This window comes from Hyperolius riggenbachi, chromosome 1, assembly GCF_040937935.1.
Source record: "Hyperolius riggenbachi isolate aHypRig1 chromosome 1, aHypRig1.pri, whole genome shotgun sequence".
NCBI lineage: Eukaryota > Metazoa > Chordata > Amphibia > Anura > Hyperoliidae > Hyperolius > Hyperolius riggenbachi.
The window spans coordinates 141,301,900-141,319,624 of NC_090646.1; the positions used below are offsets into that span (position 1 = coordinate 141,301,900).

General features: G+C 45.5%; 1 protein-coding gene across 1 annotated transcript in view; it reads right to left on the minus strand.

Annotated features, from left to right (window-relative positions):
• Window positions 1-6,758: 6,758 nt before the first annotated feature.
• Window positions 6,759-17,725, minus strand: part of ASAH1 (N-acylsphingosine amidohydrolase 1) — an 80,238-nt gene continuing 69,271 nt past the window's right edge. The window contains exons 13-14 of the mRNA XM_068278658.1: window positions 15,357-15,413; window positions 6,759-9,103 (exon numbers count right to left, since the gene is read on the minus strand). Of these exons, the coding sequence (XP_068134759.1) occupies window positions 9,014-9,103; window positions 15,357-15,413 (147 nt within the window). The 3' untranslated portion in view covers window positions 6,759-9,013. The remainder of the gene's footprint in view (window positions 9,104-15,356; window positions 15,414-17,725) is intronic.

Genomic DNA, 17,725 nt, shown 5'->3' on the forward strand with positions numbered 1-17,725 from the left:
GATATATATTTTTTCCCCTGGTTTTTGTCCTCTAAACCTAGGTGCGTCTTACAGTTGTGTTCAAAATTATTCAACCCCCACTGAAATTGAGTGTTTTGGCCAGTTTGACATTGATTTTGATCATTTCAGTCATCTTGTCAGTCAGACAAGAGGCACTTGTCAGTCAGACAAATATAACATAACATTTATAATGAAATAACCACAAATGTATTTTCTGTGCTCACATCATTATCAGTTTTATTCAACCCCCAAGTGGTGACATTCATTCTTAGTACTTAGTACAACATCCTTTTCTAGTTAGAACAGCTTGTGAACGTGAAGCATAGCTTGACACAAGTGTCTTGCAGCGATCTACGGGTATCTTAGCCCATTCTTCATGGGCAAAAGCCTCCAGTTCAGTCACATTCTTAGGCTTGCGCGCTGCAACTGCTGTCTTTAAGTCCCACCAGTGGTTCTCAATCAGGTTTAAGGCCTGGAACCCACTACAAAACGCTATCGCTAATCCCAATCGCAAGCGTTTTGTATAAGCAGTTTGTAAGCGATTTCATGAGCGTTTTAGGGAGCGATTTTAGAAAGTGTAAACAATTTGCCAGCGATTGTATAGTGATTAGCGTTTTAAAGTCCGATTGGTCCTTTAATTTATTTTTAATTTTGTTACAGTGTGCAGTAACTTCAAAACGCTAGCAAAATCGCTCCGTGCAAGTTTTGATGAGCGATTACGCCAGTGATTATATTTTGCATTGAAGCGCTAACAAAATGCTGCATGTCCTGCGCTTGCGATTTTGGGAATCGCAAACGCTCCAGTGGAAGTTGGCACATCCGTTAACATTAGCTGAGCGTTTTTGGAAATAGTTAGCGTTTTCAAGCACTTCTTAACCACTTGAGGACCCACCCTTTACCCCCCCTTAACGACCAGCGCTGTTGTAGCTGATCTGTGCTGGGTGGGCTCTGCAGCCCCCAGCACAGATCAGCGTGCAGGCAGAGCGACCAGATCGCCCCCCTTTTTTCCCCACTAGGGGGATGATGTGCTGGGGGGGTCTGATCGCTCCTGCCTGCGGGTGTTGCGGGGGGGGGGCACCTCAAAGCCCCCCTCCGCTGCGAAATCCTCCCCCTCCCTCTCCTACCTGGCCCCCCCTGGTAAGCCGGGCTGCACAGGACGCTATCCGTCCTGTGCAGCCAGTGACAGGCTGTCTCCGGTCACATGGCGGCGATCCCCGGCCGCTGATTGGCCGGGGATCGCCGATCTGCCTTACGGCGCTGCTGCGCAGCAGCGCCGTACAAATGTAAACAAAGCGGATTATTTCCGCTTGTGTTTACATTTAGCCTGCGAGCCGCCATCGGCGGCCCGCAGGCTATTCACGGAGCCCCCCGCCGTGAATTGACAGGAAGCAGCCGCTCGCACGAGCGGCTGCTTCCTGATTAATCAGGCTGCAGCTGGTGACGCAATACTGCGTCGCTGGTCCTGCAGCTGCCACTTTGCCGACGCGCGTTATGAGTGCGCGGTCGGCAAGTGGTTAAATGTGATGGCCACTCCATAATGTTCCAGCCTTTAATCTGCAACCATGCTCTAGTGGACTTGGAGGTATGCTTGGGATCATTGTCCTGTTGAAAGGTCCAACGTCTCCCAAGCCTCAGGTTTGTGATGGACTGCATCACATTTTCATCTAATATCTCCTGGTACTGAAGAGAATTCATGGTACCTTGCACATGCTGAAGCTTCCCTGTACCTGCAGAAGCAAAACAGCCCCTAAGCATGATTGACCCCCCGCCATGCTTCACAGTAGGCAAGGTGTTTTTTTCTTCATAGGCCTTGTTCTTCCTCCTCCAAACATAGCGTTGATCCATGGGCCCAAACAGTTCTAATTTTGTTTCATCAGTCCACAGAACACTATCCCAAAACTTTTGTGGTTTGTCCACATGACTTTTGATATACTGCAGTCGACTTCTTATTCTTTTGAGACAGCAAGGAGGTGCGCCTGGGAGTTCTGGCATGGCCTTCATTACGCAGTGTGCGCCTTATTGTCTGAGCTGAAACTTCAGTACCCGCATCTTACAAATTTTTTTCCAGTTCCTCAGCAGTCACTCGGGGACTTTTCTCCACTTTGCGCTTCAGGTAGCGCACGGCAGTTGAAGCCAGCATCATCTTTCTGCCACGACCAGGTAGCGTTTCAACAGTGCCCTTTGCCTTGAATTTGCAAATGATGCTTCCTATGGTGTCACTTGGTATGTTTAACATCTTTGCAATCTTCTTATTGCGATTGCCCATCCTTGTGAAGAGAAATCACCTCTTCTCTTGTCTTCCTGGACCATTCTCTTGACTTCACCATGTTTGTAAACACACCAGTAAATGTCTAGAAGGAGCTGAGTATCACAGTCATTTTAAATCTGCCTAATTGGTGCTTATTGTCAGGAACCGGCCCGCGGCACGCCTGCGTATACGGTTCCCGACTGCGGGTTTGACCAGACTGAGAGGGGAAGCAGCCTTAGTCAAGCTAAAACAAGGCTGGGACCCCTCAGAACACCTCTCACTGCCACCACTAGCGTTTCGCTAGACACTTCCACTCTGCTGTTGAGTCCTCAGCGCGCACTCCGCGTTTTCGTATTCGGGTCAGCTTTGCGCTTAGGCCAAATACGGGAACGCCACGCACCCACACACAGTTGCAATCTTACACTGTCGTGAAGCAAGGACCCACTAACAGTCGTTTCGAACGATACTGTTAGCCACTCTGCTGTCGCTACTCGCACTGGCGTTGTTCGTACGTTGGGTCAGCTGCGCGCTTAGGCCAACGTATGACAAACGCCCCCACACACAATGCAATTACAATTTCATACGGTAGTGTTGCTCAAGCGTACAATTAGGCATGAAACTTATACACGGTTACACTTCAGTCTCTTCTAGGCTATGAGTGTTCGTTTAGTACGGCAGAAGTCAAGCTTATTAAATAATAATTTAATATTCCAGAAAAACATAGAACAGTGCAGAACTTAATATATACAAAAAGATTACAAAAAAACAAAGTAAAAATAGTTACAAGATAAAAGTTACAAAGATAACACACAAAGCGATTTTGCTTACCAAAATAAAGGGATCCAGATAGAAGAATCGTGGACTTTTGTGTGGACGGACACAGTTCTGGCTAGACCAGGAGTCCACTAGCTTAGGCTGGGAGTCCAGCCGCCGCTACCGTCAGAAGAGAACTGACTTCAGCTATCTGTCCCCTGCTTTTTATAATGCAATACTTGCCTTGAGGCTGCCAGCCTGTTTAATTTAATAACATCCTCAGACATAATTTGATTTCCCAGAGATCTGACATCCACATGTGAACAGTGTCCTATAGCACACACACAACAAAAGACTTCGTTAACCCCCAATCTCCCCAGGTTACAGGTGACAATTGATTAAGGCTTTCACATTGCAGCAGGATGTCCTGTGTGATTGGCTTCAAAGCCTACTGCAGCCGGTCCAGGTGACAATTGCTCCCAAACACAATACCCCTCTGAGACATTATTCAGACAACATGGTCTGACCACCTGTATAAGCTTCACAGCAACTGTCTAATTAAGGGTTTCCTAATTAGAAGCAGACAATGATAGGTAATTTACATTTTATACGGAATTCCAGGAAGTTAGTTGCCAATACCTTCAAGCCATACTGGCTGACATCCACCTCTGAAAGATACACAGCAGACATAAAAATGATAGAATAGGTCAATATGTACTCCCTAATATTATCAGCACCTCAATATATCTCCACACTTATTATGCTTGATTGCTGCTCGTGTTTTCAATACCTGATCGAAAATACTTGAATGAACCTCTGTTCTTAAGAGTGGTAGTCTTTAAGGCCTCTTTTCATCACATGACGAGTGGCAAGATACAGAAAAGGAAGGACACTTGGCTAGAGAAGTTAACATAAATGGAACTAGAGGGGAGAGCCAGGGTGATGATGAGCTGACATTTACACTCAAGTAGACAGAGTGTACACTGAAATAGGTCTGCTGGCACCCAGATGTTGGGCTATTAAATGTTAACTGCCTTTTAAACAATACTGGTTGCCTGGCAGTCCTGCCAATCTGAATCACACTCCTGACACAAGAATGTGGCTAATTCAGTCAGACTTTAAGGCCTTGTTCACATTATAGGCAATTTTGTAAAATTTTAAGCACAGGCGATTTTCAAAATTGCCCTGAAAGCGCTTGTGCAATGATTCTCTATGAGAGAGTTCATATCTGAGTGGTTCATTTGCGAGCCATGTTGAAAAGCTGTGCTTGGCCATTTTTTAGGCGATTTGTCTCAATGGAAGTTATAGGAAAACCGCAAAACGCTCACAAAATCGCTTTGGCAAGGGTTTTAAAAAAGAAAAAAAACACATTATAGTTATTGTTTCCGGATTTTTTTCCGGATCAAAAGACTGAAGCGCTCTGCAAAAGCGCTTACCAAAATGCTCACAAAAACGAGCTATCGCGCAGAAAATAGCCGGAAAACGCAAAAAAGAAGCAGAAAAAAAGCCCACTGCGGACAGACACGCGAGCAGAAAGCAATGTGAACAAGGGCCGTACAGGTTCTATGGCAAGAGTGTTAAGCTACGTACACACATGCGACAACGATCGTTCATTGTGAAAGACGAACAAACTTTTAATTGACGAAAAAACGACCTAAGTAAAGTTAGTTTTAAAAGGTGCATAACGATTTGATCGTTAGAACGACCGTTACATCACGTACAGCAACTATTGCGCTTGCGCATAAAAATGAAAAGTTCCATGGAGAAATAGTGAAATGCGCATGTCAAGCTTAGTACGAACGATCGTTTCCAACGATGTACTACTTTTGCAAACGATCGTCGTTGGAAAAAATCCGCCAAGATAGATCGTTCTTTTTTAACGATCTCGCTCGTCCGTCGTTAGACTTAATGATCGTTGGCTCATTTTTTAAACGATCGTCGTTTGAAATGATCGGGGAACGATCGTTTCAAACGACTATAGTCGCATGTGTGTACGCACCTTTAGAGACAGAGGCTCAGCAGGACAGCCAGGCAATCTGCATAGTTTAACCACTTAAGCCCACAGGGTTGTTTATTTTTTGCATCTGAGCAACTTTCACCTTCCATTCATTTGCCATTAACTTTATAAATACTCCTCACAATGAATTGATCTATATCTTGTTTTTTCCGCCACCAATTAGGCTTTCTTTGGGTGATACATTTTGTTAAGAATTAATTTATTCTAAATCCATTTTAACATTAAGAAAGAAATGGAAAAAAATTATTATTTCTCAGGTTTTCGCCATTATAATTTGAAATTAATACATGCTACCATAATTAAAACCTGTGTATTTTATTTGCCCATTTGTCCCGCTTATTACACCATTTAAATGATGTCCCTATCACAATGTATGGCGCCGATATTTTATTTAGAAATAAAGATGCATTTTTTCAATTTGCGTCCATCACTATTTACAAGCCCATAATTTAAAAAATTATATTAATATACTCCTTTGACATGCATATTTAAACAGTTCATACCCTTAGGTAACTTTTTTTTTATTGTAATTTTTCTTTATAAAAATATCGGGGCAATTTTTGGTGTGGGAGGTAAACAACTAATTTTAAATGTATAAAAAGGTATTTAATGAAAAAATGGATGTGGGTGTAGTTTTACTATTTGGCCACAAGATTCTAAAGTCCTGGAAGCGTACGATCACGCTCCCAGGAACATGAATGAATGCGGGAAACTTTTTTAACTCAGAAAAACCACAGCCTCTGATAAGAGGCTGTCTGTTTTTCAGCGGGGGGGCTTCGATCAATGAATGGGAGCTATAATCCCATTCATTGATTGCTGGGCTAACAGCCGGCGGCGGGAGCACGCATGGTCGGTGGGAGTGCGCGCAGCCTATCTGGACGAGAATGTTCGTCCAGATAGGCTTAAGTGGTTAAAAGGACAAATATGTCAGCCTATATATCCCTGTCAGTTCAGGTGTGCTTTAACAAGCGCTTCCTAGGCAAACTTTGTACTGGGAACAGCACTTTTTAAACTAGCTGCACCTATGGGGTTGCGGAATGGTGTTCTAAGGAGACAAAATAATGAGTGCACTTGTTTGGAGGCTTCTTCTAGCCCCTTGCAGTCGTTCTGTGCCCTCCCACAATCCCCTGGTCAGCTGCAGTGCTCCTCTGAAAGCCGGGGAGCTGGAAGAAGTCCAGGGTAAGTTAAACTGTAAATGCTATTTTCGCTTACGGCCATTTTTACCTTAGCAGGCTAAACCTGCGTTGCGTTACCCTATCTTGCTGCAAAAGTAATGAGTCTATGAAGACTTTCATACTTCTTGCGGTACCTTACGGTGGGCTGGAAATATCCAAGCCAACACAAGGGCAACAGCACGTTACCTCACCAGCCGCGCTTGATGCGTAGTGCATTGGGTAATGGAAGTCTATGTACGAAGCACTATTTGTGAATAACAGAGTGTGCATGCATGGACCGATGGGAATTCCAGAGGCGCACTTCTTGCCCAGCAGCATGTATGTCATAGAGCGTGAAGTGTGGTGGGGTGTGTTGGGGGGGGGGGGGGAGGGGTCACTCTGCATATGCCCCTGTTGGCGCACTCTGCCGCAGGGTTATATGTGTCATTTTTTGCTTTGCAATGTGGCAGGAGCATCGCATCCCCACCACAACGCAAAAAATAAGTGTAGAACCAGCCTTAAACGCATCTATGTGCACAAGCACTTTCATACTTCACTAGTATTTTAATAAACGTGACACTGATCATTTATTTAATATTTTTTTTATTATTAATTTTCTGTTAGAATAAAGCCATGTCCATTTTACATTTTCCATCTGAAATTACTAGTGACATTGTTTTACCATAAGATTCTACAACAAAAAGTACAATACAATCAGATACAATGGCTTAATTTATCAGTGCAAAAACAGAATATTACTGAGTTATTAAAAGTACTTTTTTTCACTGACATTTATTAAACATTAATGGTGCCCTCACAGACCTGGCACTCAATCATTTTCAATGATGGCCATTACAAAATGACTGAGGGCTCGTTTCCACTATCGCGAATCCGCATGCATCCAACGCATGCGGATTCGCACATGGTATGCAAGTGAATGGGCCTGTTTCCACTGTTGCGTTGGTGATGTGCGTTTTTTTGAGCGGTGAAAAACGCACAAAAGAGCCAACGAATTCGCCTGAGAGTGGAATGCATGCGAATCGCATGCAATGTATTTAATAGGAAAATCGCATGCGTTTTCCCCATGCTTTTTTTGCCGCGAATTCGCATCATAGGTACCGATGTAAATTCACACAGGCAGTGACATGGTTAAAATCGCATATACCCTCACCTATGCGAATTCGCATGCGAATTCGCGGCAAAAAACGCATGGGGAATAGCATCCGCATGCGATTTCATCAGCGGTGGAATCCAGGCGATTCTGCACCGCAACAGTGGAAACGAGCCCTGAACGAAAATGTGACAGTTTTAAAAGGGGTCCGAACATTTTCACCTCTCCCAATTGTTTCTCTAGAGAAAGACTGTCAACTGAATCAAACAATTGAAATATCTGATTTTCAACAGATCCAACACCCAAATCAATTAGGAATGTTTTAAGTACAACAAGCATGGGCATCACTCAGGAGGGGATTGTGTTTTTGTCAACTCTTTTCCTGTGCAGGAGGAGAGGGAGAGGGCTGTGCTTTCCACTTGCAATGATGTGCAGGAGGAGAGGTAGAGTGCTGTGCTTTCCTCTGGCAATGATGTACAGGAGCAGGGGGAGAGAGGATGTTGTGCTTTGTTGTTACAATGAACATACCTCTGAGCTTACTTTAGGGTAGCTTTGCCTCGGCTCGGGTATATTTTATGTGGTACCAACATAATAAACTCAGGAGAATTCTCTATGCAGGTTCCTGAACACTGCTAATAAGACAACTTATTTAGTAACTTTCAGCAGCAACCTCCTCTATACTTTTGTATGACCTAAATGAGGCAATTATTTACCAACCCACAGCAGACAATTTAGTCCAGGGATTTCAAACTCAAATACAAAGTGGACTGAAATTGAACCAAGATACAGGAGAGGTCTCTGGAGGTGGATCGGAGTTCCTGTTTTAACAACGTAATCCCTGCCGCTGTGACTGAACGTGCTGAAATTGAACACTGGGACCTAGTCTCGGGCCAACCTCAATGTCTACTGGCCACCTTCCTCCCTTATGAAGTTCACAGGTGTCTAATGGCCCCCCTCCCCTGTACAGTTCCCTGGTGTCTAGTGGTCCTCTCTCCCTTATACACTCCCCTGGTGTCTAGGGGCCCCCACGCTACCTTTTAAAGTTGCCTGGTATCTAGTGCTTCCCCCTAACTTCCCTGGTGTTCTAGGGCTTCTCCTCCAATATAGCTTGGTCTAGAGTGGGCCAAACATAATGCAAAGTGGGGAAACCACTTGAGGGCCAAATCTGGCTCACGGGTCGAAGTTTCACATGTATGATCTAGTCCTAGTTTTGCTAAATGACTTGTAATGCCCGTACTTGAAAAGCCTTAGTGAATCAGGCCCCAGGTGTGTGTAAACCCTTCGAAAGCAAACTGACTTGTCCTGGATCATACGCGTTAGCTGTGCTGTGTTTCTTCCCAAGTCAACAATAATGGATCTGTACATATTGCAGAGCCTTGTAGAAATGTGCAATATTTGAGAGAATGAATAACCACAGGTACAAAATGAGAAGTGGTGACCGGCTTCCACACTATAAAGTCTTTGGCTTGTACGCAATCAAAGAATTAAAACTCTTAAAACATTTTAAAGCAGAAAAAAATAGCTATTAAAGTACCTTAAGACATTTTCGAGAGTGCAGTTTGCTAAAAGAGAAGGAATTATAGCAGCAGTTTAGAATTGTGGGCTATAGGCCCTCTTGAGAAACTGGGGCACTTAAAGCCAAGTGATTCCATGGAGGAGCTTCAAGTCTCTACTGGCTGTGGAAACTATGTCACGTTATAGGCAAGTCCCGGGACCTGGCATCCATCTCTTCACCATGGGAAGCAGGGATCTGGGCAGTCCCTAAGGAAGGCCTCAAACTTGTTCTCAGAAATGGACATTATGGTTGTGTAGCTGGTGAGCTGCAGGAATACATCAAAGCCAGATCATTAGCATAATGTGAACCTTCCTCTGACAAAATGCAGTCACTGGGTGTTGCTACTGGAGAAAACAAAGTTGGCCTACTACCAAAATTAACCACATGCTGAGAGTTCTAAGCCTACACTCAGCCTTCTGCATGACAGAGGAATAGCCACCCCCCAACTTATGATGCAAGGCTGGGCACAGGGATTGGTTGTAGGGGTCTAGTCCTCTACTAAATTAATTTCTGGGTTGCCACTGCCTCAAGCTGGCCATACATTCAAACATATGTGCAGATCAACCATGAGACAGATCTCTCTCTGATCAGAGAGAGATCTGTTGCCTGCCATACACCGCACACCATTTTCCCATAGATTTCAGTATGAAATCTATTTTATTATTGGCCTGCCTCCGCCACCTGGGGTAGGGGTGTGGAGCTGTATACAAGCTAGATTGTCCGCTAAAGCATCCCCCCCAGACATCTCTGCTGAGTACAGTCCAACCCAGGCATGGGCAAACTTGGCCCTCCAGCTGTTAAGGAACTATAAGTCCCACAATGCATTGCAGGAGTCCGACAGCCACAGTCATGACTCAAAGGCAAATGCATTGTGGGACTTGTAGTTCTGTAACAGCTGGAGGGCCGAATTTGCCCATGCCTGGTCTAACCTGTGCAGCACAAGGTCTGGGCCCTGCACCACTACAGCTGAGGGTAGAAGGTGCTTATTATTTGGGTACAAATTCACCCTCACTAACACACAGTTTCCTGAACTGCCGAATCTTAAAGAGAACCCGAGGTGGGTTCTAACAATGCTATCAGCATACAGAGGCTGGGTCTGCATATACTGCCCAGCCTCTGTTGCTATACTGATCCCCCCTAAGCCCCCCCTGCGCACTGCTATGCCCCCATAAATCATCCAGCCGTGCTGTCGACAAACTGCGTGTCGCAGCCGGCTGTTTACCTCTGTAAGTGTCAGTCTCGCTGCTCCCCCACCTCCTCCATAGCTCCGGTCCCCACCCGCATCCCTTCCCTCCCCGCGGAGGGAAGGGACGCAGGCGGGGACCGGAGCTATGGAGGAGGCGGGGGAGCGGCGTGACTGACAGATGCAGAGATAAACATCCGGTTGCGACACGCTGTGTGTCGACAGCTCGGTGTATGATTTATGGGGGGCAATCAGAGCACAGGGGGGCCTGTGCAGGGGAACTGTATAGCAACAGAGGCTGGGCAGTATATGCAGACCCAGCCTCTGTATGCTGGTAGCATTGTTAGAACCCACCTCGGGTTCTCTTTAAAGTGACACTGAAGCGGAAAAAAAACGTATAATGAATTGTATGTGTATAATGGATAATTAATAGCGGAGCAGTGCTTTTCAGAGCAGGAACACAGCCGGTGCCACCATAGACTGCAATAGGAATTACTTCTATAGCGGCGCTCACTGAGTAATGTCGGTGCCGTCAGAAGACGGAGCTGAAGTTGATTTTAAAACACAATAATTCGGCCTCCAGCAATAATAGCTGGAAGCCGAATTACATCATTCCCCACCATCCATGGCGGTCTGGAGGGGGAATAGTAATTAACGCCACTGGGACTTGTGCAGCAGCAGGATCAGCCATATACCGGCAGTATCCTGCACCCAAGTATCCCGACACCGATTTCAAATGTATGTTATTAATAGAACATTAGTAGCAAAGAAAAAAAAAAGGATTCTCATTTATATAGCTTATTTTATAACACTGCATCATTCTCTAAAACTTGCAGTTTACAAACTACACTCTTCATTTTAAACTATGAAACAGAGCAGAGCTAATGATCCCTTAAACTTCCTTGAAGTAAAATCTTATCCGAAGTTGTCTTTAAGGCCTGATGCACACCAAAAACCGCTAGCAGATCCGCAAAATGCTAGCAGATTTTGAAACGCTTTTTCTTCTTTTTCTGTAGCGTTTCAGCTAGCATTCTGCGGTTTTGTGAAGCGTTTTTGGTGTAGTAGATTTCATCTATTGTTACAGTAAAGCTGTTACTGAACAGCTACTGTAACAAAAACCGCCTGGCAAACCGCTCTGAAGTGCCGTTTTCAGAGCGGTTTGCGTTTTTCCTATACTCAATATTGAGGCAGAAACGCATCCGCAATCCAAAATCTGCAGCAGCCCGGGAGTATGCGTTTCTGCAAAACGCCTCCCGCTCTGGTGTGCACCAGCCCATTGAAATACATTACCCTAGCGGATCCGCACCCGCAAGCGGATCGCAAACCGCAGCAGAACCGCTCTGGTGTGCACTAGGCCTCACTGTTTATCTGATGTATAAGTGATTCAGAAAATAGCACTGCTCTCTAACTAAATTAGTAGGAGAGCTCAGAGAAGCTCTTTTGCATAGATATCAAATGAAGTTTAACTCTTCCTGGAAACAGTAGGAGACTCCTATCTTTGCTACTAAAAGTTTTATTTCTTAGCTGTACTACACATACAATTCATTATATCATAAGTTTATTTTCACTTCAGATTAACTTTCAGGTTTCTTGCAGGGATGGTCAATGAGATGCAAATAATGCTTTATGCTAATCTTAATGCAACTTTATGCAGCTTGAAAATGAGCCAATCACCTGCTGCAGCAGCTTCATTCCATTAGTCCGTTTTCAAGCTACATAGATTTTAAAATCTGCGTCATTTTCAAATTATTTGCATCTCATGTTTCTTGCATTGTTGCATGCAACTAATTAAATATGCACATACTAATTACTCTATTAGTATGCAAATATAATTTCTGCATAGTTTCTAGGTGCATATTTAATTTTCAGGATACAAAAATAAAGGACACAGATTTGTCAGTTTAGAACTGCTATACATGAAACGCTATTTTGGGTACAAATCCAACTGAACCTGAAATCAAACCCCAATACTCCTAAGATAAGAGGAACGTTGAGGCTGCTTTCACAGTGGGACGTTACAGGCTCATTACAGGCTCACGTTAGAGCAGTCTGTAACGCAGCCGTCCCGCACATTAATGAAAAATCAATGGGCTGTTCACAGTGCCCACGTTGCGTTACATTGTAACGCTAGACGTCAAGAATAAGTACTGCATGCAGTACGTAATACGCGGCTAAGCCGCGTTAGACTGCTTGCACATGCTCAGTAATGTTGAGGAGGAGGGGAGAGCGGCCAGCTACATGGCTAATTAATATTCACTGCACTTTGTGACGTGCAGGGTTTACTTTCTGGAGCGGCCGCTTTGTGCTGCGATTGGCTGGCGGGACCACGTGATGCCGCATGCGTCACAAAGTACTCATCACAGACGCCAGAGTGAGCTTCCCAACACGACTCGCTCTGACGTCCACATCCAACACCACCAGGCGTTGCGTTAGGGGCACGTTATGCGACCATAATGTCCCCTAAAACGCAACGTCCTGGTGGGAAAGTAGCCTAAAGGACAACTGAAATGAGAAGAATATGGAGTCGGCCATAATGGTTTCCTGTTAATGCCAGTTGCCTGGCAGCCCTGCTGATCTATTGGGCTGCAGTAGTATCAGAATAACACCAGAAACAAGCATGTAGCTAATCTTGTCAGATCTGACAATAATGTCAGAAACACCTGATCTGCATATGCTGGATTAGGGGCTATGGCTAAAGGTATTAGAGGCAGAGGATCATCAGGGTAAGCCAGGCAACTGGTATTGCTTAAAGGGAAATAAATGGACAGCCTCCATATCCCTCTCTCTTTAGCTGTCCTTTAGGCCTCTTTTCCAGGGGCACTTGAGCTGTGTGCTCAGCAAGCAGTTGCCAGGCTGCAGTGAGCAGTTATCAGGCAGCAGTGAGCAGTTGTGAGAGTTTGAGAGGCATTTCACTGCCTATCAACAGTCCGTGGATAAGAGGGCTTAACGGGAGTCTGAAGTGTAAATAAAAAAAAAAAAAAAAAAAAATCACAGATACTCGCCTAAGGAGAGGCTCTGGGTCCTATAGAGCCTTCCCATTCCTCATATGGTCCCTGCATTCCAGTGCTGGATCATTCGGCCGGAGACTGCTCACTTACACCACTACAGAAGGCTTCAGCAATCTTCAGGAGCCCGAGTGCTCCCAAAGACGGCCGCACCATACTGCGCATGTGCGAGCACGCATTCTCGTGCATGCAGAGTACGGAGCAGCCGTCTTTGGGAGCACTCGGGATCCCGAAGATTGCTGAAGCACCTCCCACTGTGCTGTGAGTGAACAGTGTCCCAACGCGGGGTGGACCGGCGCTAGAACGCAGGGACCGCAGGAGGAACAGCAAGGCTTTCCTCTCCTTAGGTGAGCATCTCTGGCAGACTGCGCCGATAGGGTAATCTGCATAGTTCTGCTCCCTGCTCAGTGCTGTACTCTCTGCTGAACAGGAAATACAACACTGAAGTTTTGTTGCTCTGTGCCTGTGCGCCGCAAAAGCGATCGTGATTCAACACATCGCGTTGCCATTGACTTGCATTGCTCTATAATCCGTGTGGTAGGCACAGATCATGTGGCAACACTGCAGAATTTGCCGCGGACTTGTGTCGATTTCACCACATCACCTCGGTATGCAAGTCCCTATAGACTTACATTGCCCTCGCCACGAGCTGCGCCAGGGAGAGTACCACAACACGTGGTACTGCTCCATATGTAAAAGGCACCATAGAGGTTTTTAGATCTGTTTCCCTGGTTATCCGATTATATTAAGCTTGTGAGTTCAAGGGGTTAATATTAGCTTGATTTGGCCACTCCCCCTCATACCTGCCTTTCTTTACTTCAAGAGCGGAGCCGTCCTTTCCCTTTATAAGCAGTGATTACTGGGAATGGCTCACAGTAATCATGAGGTCAGAAGCCAATGAAATCTGCTCCTGACAAAGATACGGAGCTCTGCGGTCAGCATGACAACAGAGCGAGCGGGCTGCAGCATTGTAGTGTCGGTGCAAACGACAAGAGCGGCGGGATCGCTGAATGCAGAAGTTGAAATCTACACCCTGGCAAGCTTAGGCAGACATAAACAGGACATAGATTTCATCTACGCTGGTCTGGATCTGCAGGGATAAGCACACCTTTGTTTGTTTGTGGGATTCTTAACCAGTTTGGGTCCAGCTGTACTTAAAACTACGTGGCTCTCATGGCTGCCTGGTGCAGTGTTGTTTTAATGCTGCCCGATCCTGTGCATGGGACGCAATAGCAGGTCCCCACCGGTACAAGTTACAAACTCGGTCAGGAGCTGCCTTCATTGGCTCCTGGCCACTGTGAGTCAGCACAGTGATGAAGAAGTGCAAAAATACAAAAAAAAAATTCCCCTGGTCCATAAAGGAGCCTCTAGATCACTCTCACCTTAAATGACTCAAGTATGTTAGAGGGAACCTAAACTAAGGACATGAATTTTTCCTTTTAAAATAATACCAGTTGCCCAACTCACCTACAGATCCTGCTGTGTCTAATACTATCAGCCACAGCCCCTGAACAAGCATGCACATCAGGTGCTCTGGCTGAAGTCAGACTGGATTATCTGCATGCTTGTTTCAGGTCTGTGATTCAGCCACTACTGCAGCCAAAGAGATCATCAGGACTGCCAGGCAACTGGTATTGTTTAAAAGGAAACATCCATAGCCCTCAGTATAGGTTCCCTTTAAAACAAACCAGTGGTGGTTTGCATGACAGCCACACCTCCTCCTGGCAATGGCCACAGCCCCTCAAATCCCCCAGGTGAAATCACCTAGCATGTTCACCAATCTAAGAGCCAGGCAGCGATCATGAGGAGGGGGACAACTCCTGCAGAGACTGCCTGGAGATCAGTCAGGGCTCATTCACACTTGAAAGCGCAAAACGCCGGTGCTTACTGCCGGCGTTTTGCGTGTGATTTTTCAGAGGAAAAATCACTGAACACTGCGGCGATTTTTCCGTGATCGCGTTTAGCGCTTCTATAGCACTGAAACGCGATCGTCGGGAAATCGCCTGAAAATGGTGCAGGTGACGCGTTTGCGTTTCATGATTTTGGGTGATTTGCGACGATTAGCGCAAATTGCCCAAGTAAGAACGGGTCCATAGGGTTTAATTACACTATTGCTTTTAAAAGCACTAGTGTTTGAGCATTTTGCTGAAATCCCTGGCAAAACGCTCAAGTGTGAATGGGCCCTCCTACCCATTTTGTATATGAAGCCAGTTTGGCTGATGTGGTATGGCTGCATACTACAGCACAAACATCCTTTAGCTTAGATGAACCAGTTCGGATTCCATCAACTACATTCAATCTGCCCTGCCAGTGTGTATAAAACCATTTACCTTGTTCAGAATAGGTTTTGTAGAGAGCACGTCATATACAGTTGCAAATGAAATCTTCTGTAGACAGAAGCAGAAAATACATCACAGAATTACAATGACAGAATAATAAAAACTTTTATATCTGCTCTGACACAGGTTATATATTTCAGACAACTTCTATCTACAATTAAAAACTTTGTTCTGGTCTTTTAATTCAAGGTGGCAATCAAAATAAAGCATTTAATGAGGCGCATGCGCGAGTCACCCGGGATGGACGCATAGGGGGAGAGCTCCGTCCGCCGCCGCTGCACACCGCTGCCTCCTCCGCTCCCACAGCTACAAAGACCGGCGCTTTTGCGGCAGACGACCTCCACACGCCCCCCAGCACCATATGGCCACCAAGGGAGCCCAGAAAAGCGCCACAACAACGGGCGCCATGGAAAAATTCCTCCGTCACCCGCCCAGCCAAGATGGCGCCGACCACGCAGATCCTCCAGGCCTAACTTCGGCTGACCAGGCGAGTACAGGGGGGAACACACAGCTTCTAACAGCTGCGCTCCTAGAACAAACACTAGACAAACACTACCATAGCCTCCATAACTCCCTGCAGAACGTAATCCTCACTGCAGTACAAGAACTCCGCACTGACATATCAGGGCTGGGGGAGCGTACACAGGCCTTAGAAGACAAGATGGATGCCCTAGCCATAAAACAAGCTGACTTATCGGAAGAGCAGCAACTGATGCAAACCGACATAAAATCTATTCGCACAGCACAAGAGGACATGGAGAATAGAGAGAGGAGACAAAATGTACGCATCAAAGGGGTCTCTATGTCTCTGACAAATGAGCGTATCGAGGCCCACCTCAAAGAATTATTTCACTCACTACTCCCTGACATGGCGGATGAAATGTGGAGAATAGACAGAGCCCACAGATCCTTGGGGGAACGCCGACCTGGTGCCCAGAGGCCAAAAGACATTATTGCCAGACTTCATTACTATGAGGCTAAAGATGCCCTCCTCAAAGCCCTCAGAAACAAATCTACTATCTCATTTAAAGGGGACGACATTGCCATATATAACGATCTATCTCTAATAACTTTGGCAAAACGCAGGGCCCTCAAGCCGGTCACACAGCTGCTCAGAGAAGCTGGAATCTTTTACAAATGGGGATTCCCCTTTCGCCTAATAGTAAACAAACAAGGCCTGATCTTGACTCTATCTGACTTTGATGATGCCCCCATGTTTCTCAAACAACTAGGCCTTAAACTATCTGCTACCTCCACTGTTCTACCTCGCTCCTCACCTATATCCTCACCTCCAAGGAAAGTACGGCACATTTCTGAATGGACTAAACTCCCTATCCGCAGTATCACTTTCCCAGACAACACAAATCATATGGAAGACCAACCATCTGGGGAATGAACTACAGTTTTTGCTGCTCCTCGCTAGGACATCATCTTGGAATCTGAACCTTCTGCTCTTTATTTTAAAGCAATGACTTACCAACCACCTAGTTCTCCTTGCCGACACTGCACGGTTGCAGCGGACGGCGGATGGTGACTCCCCCTGTTACCTCCTAATACCACTGATTATGTGGACCACCACCTATTTTCTCCTGGGACTTCTCATGTACCTCAGGGGGACCAATCCTCGACTTGCCTGGCTGCCTCGGCAGGCAGTCAACCTGAGGCGGTCTCCGTTCAGGCAACAGTTTTATGCTGCCCCTAAAGTTAGCCACCAGATTAAAGGTGGCACATTTTTCTGGTACTACGCATACGCTATACTATCTGAATCTCTTATTATTATTGTTCGGTTTCTTTTATGTTTTTTTTTTCAGGTTAGAATGGTTTGTCCTCCAGCCATAGTTGCATACCTACCTCAAGCTATACCATGGTTAATATTATGACACTAAATACTAAAGGCTTAAACACACCCCAGAAGAGGTTTTCTCTCTTTCGAGACTTAAAAAGGATGAATATTGACTTAGCTTTCCTACAGGAGACTCATCTGTGTAAAAAAGACCAACCTCGCCTTTATGATAGACTGTTTTCTGGGATGTGTTTGGCCTCGGGCCCTAAGAAGAAAGCAGGAGTAGCTATCATCTATAAAAAGACATTCCCACTGCAAATCACCAAAACTGTTCCTGATCCCAAAGGCCACTATTTAATCATCATAGGCACCTTATATGGGAAATCTGTTACATTAGCTAACGTATATGCTCCTAATCAAAATCAAATATCATTTTTAACCACTTTCCTTAGAAAACTGTCCAAACTTACCACAGGCACACTATTGCTAGGAGGGGATTTTAATCTAGCTTTCTCAGACCTTAAGGATAGATACACTCCTTTAAGCGGAACTACTAAATCTCCACATAGTCGCAACT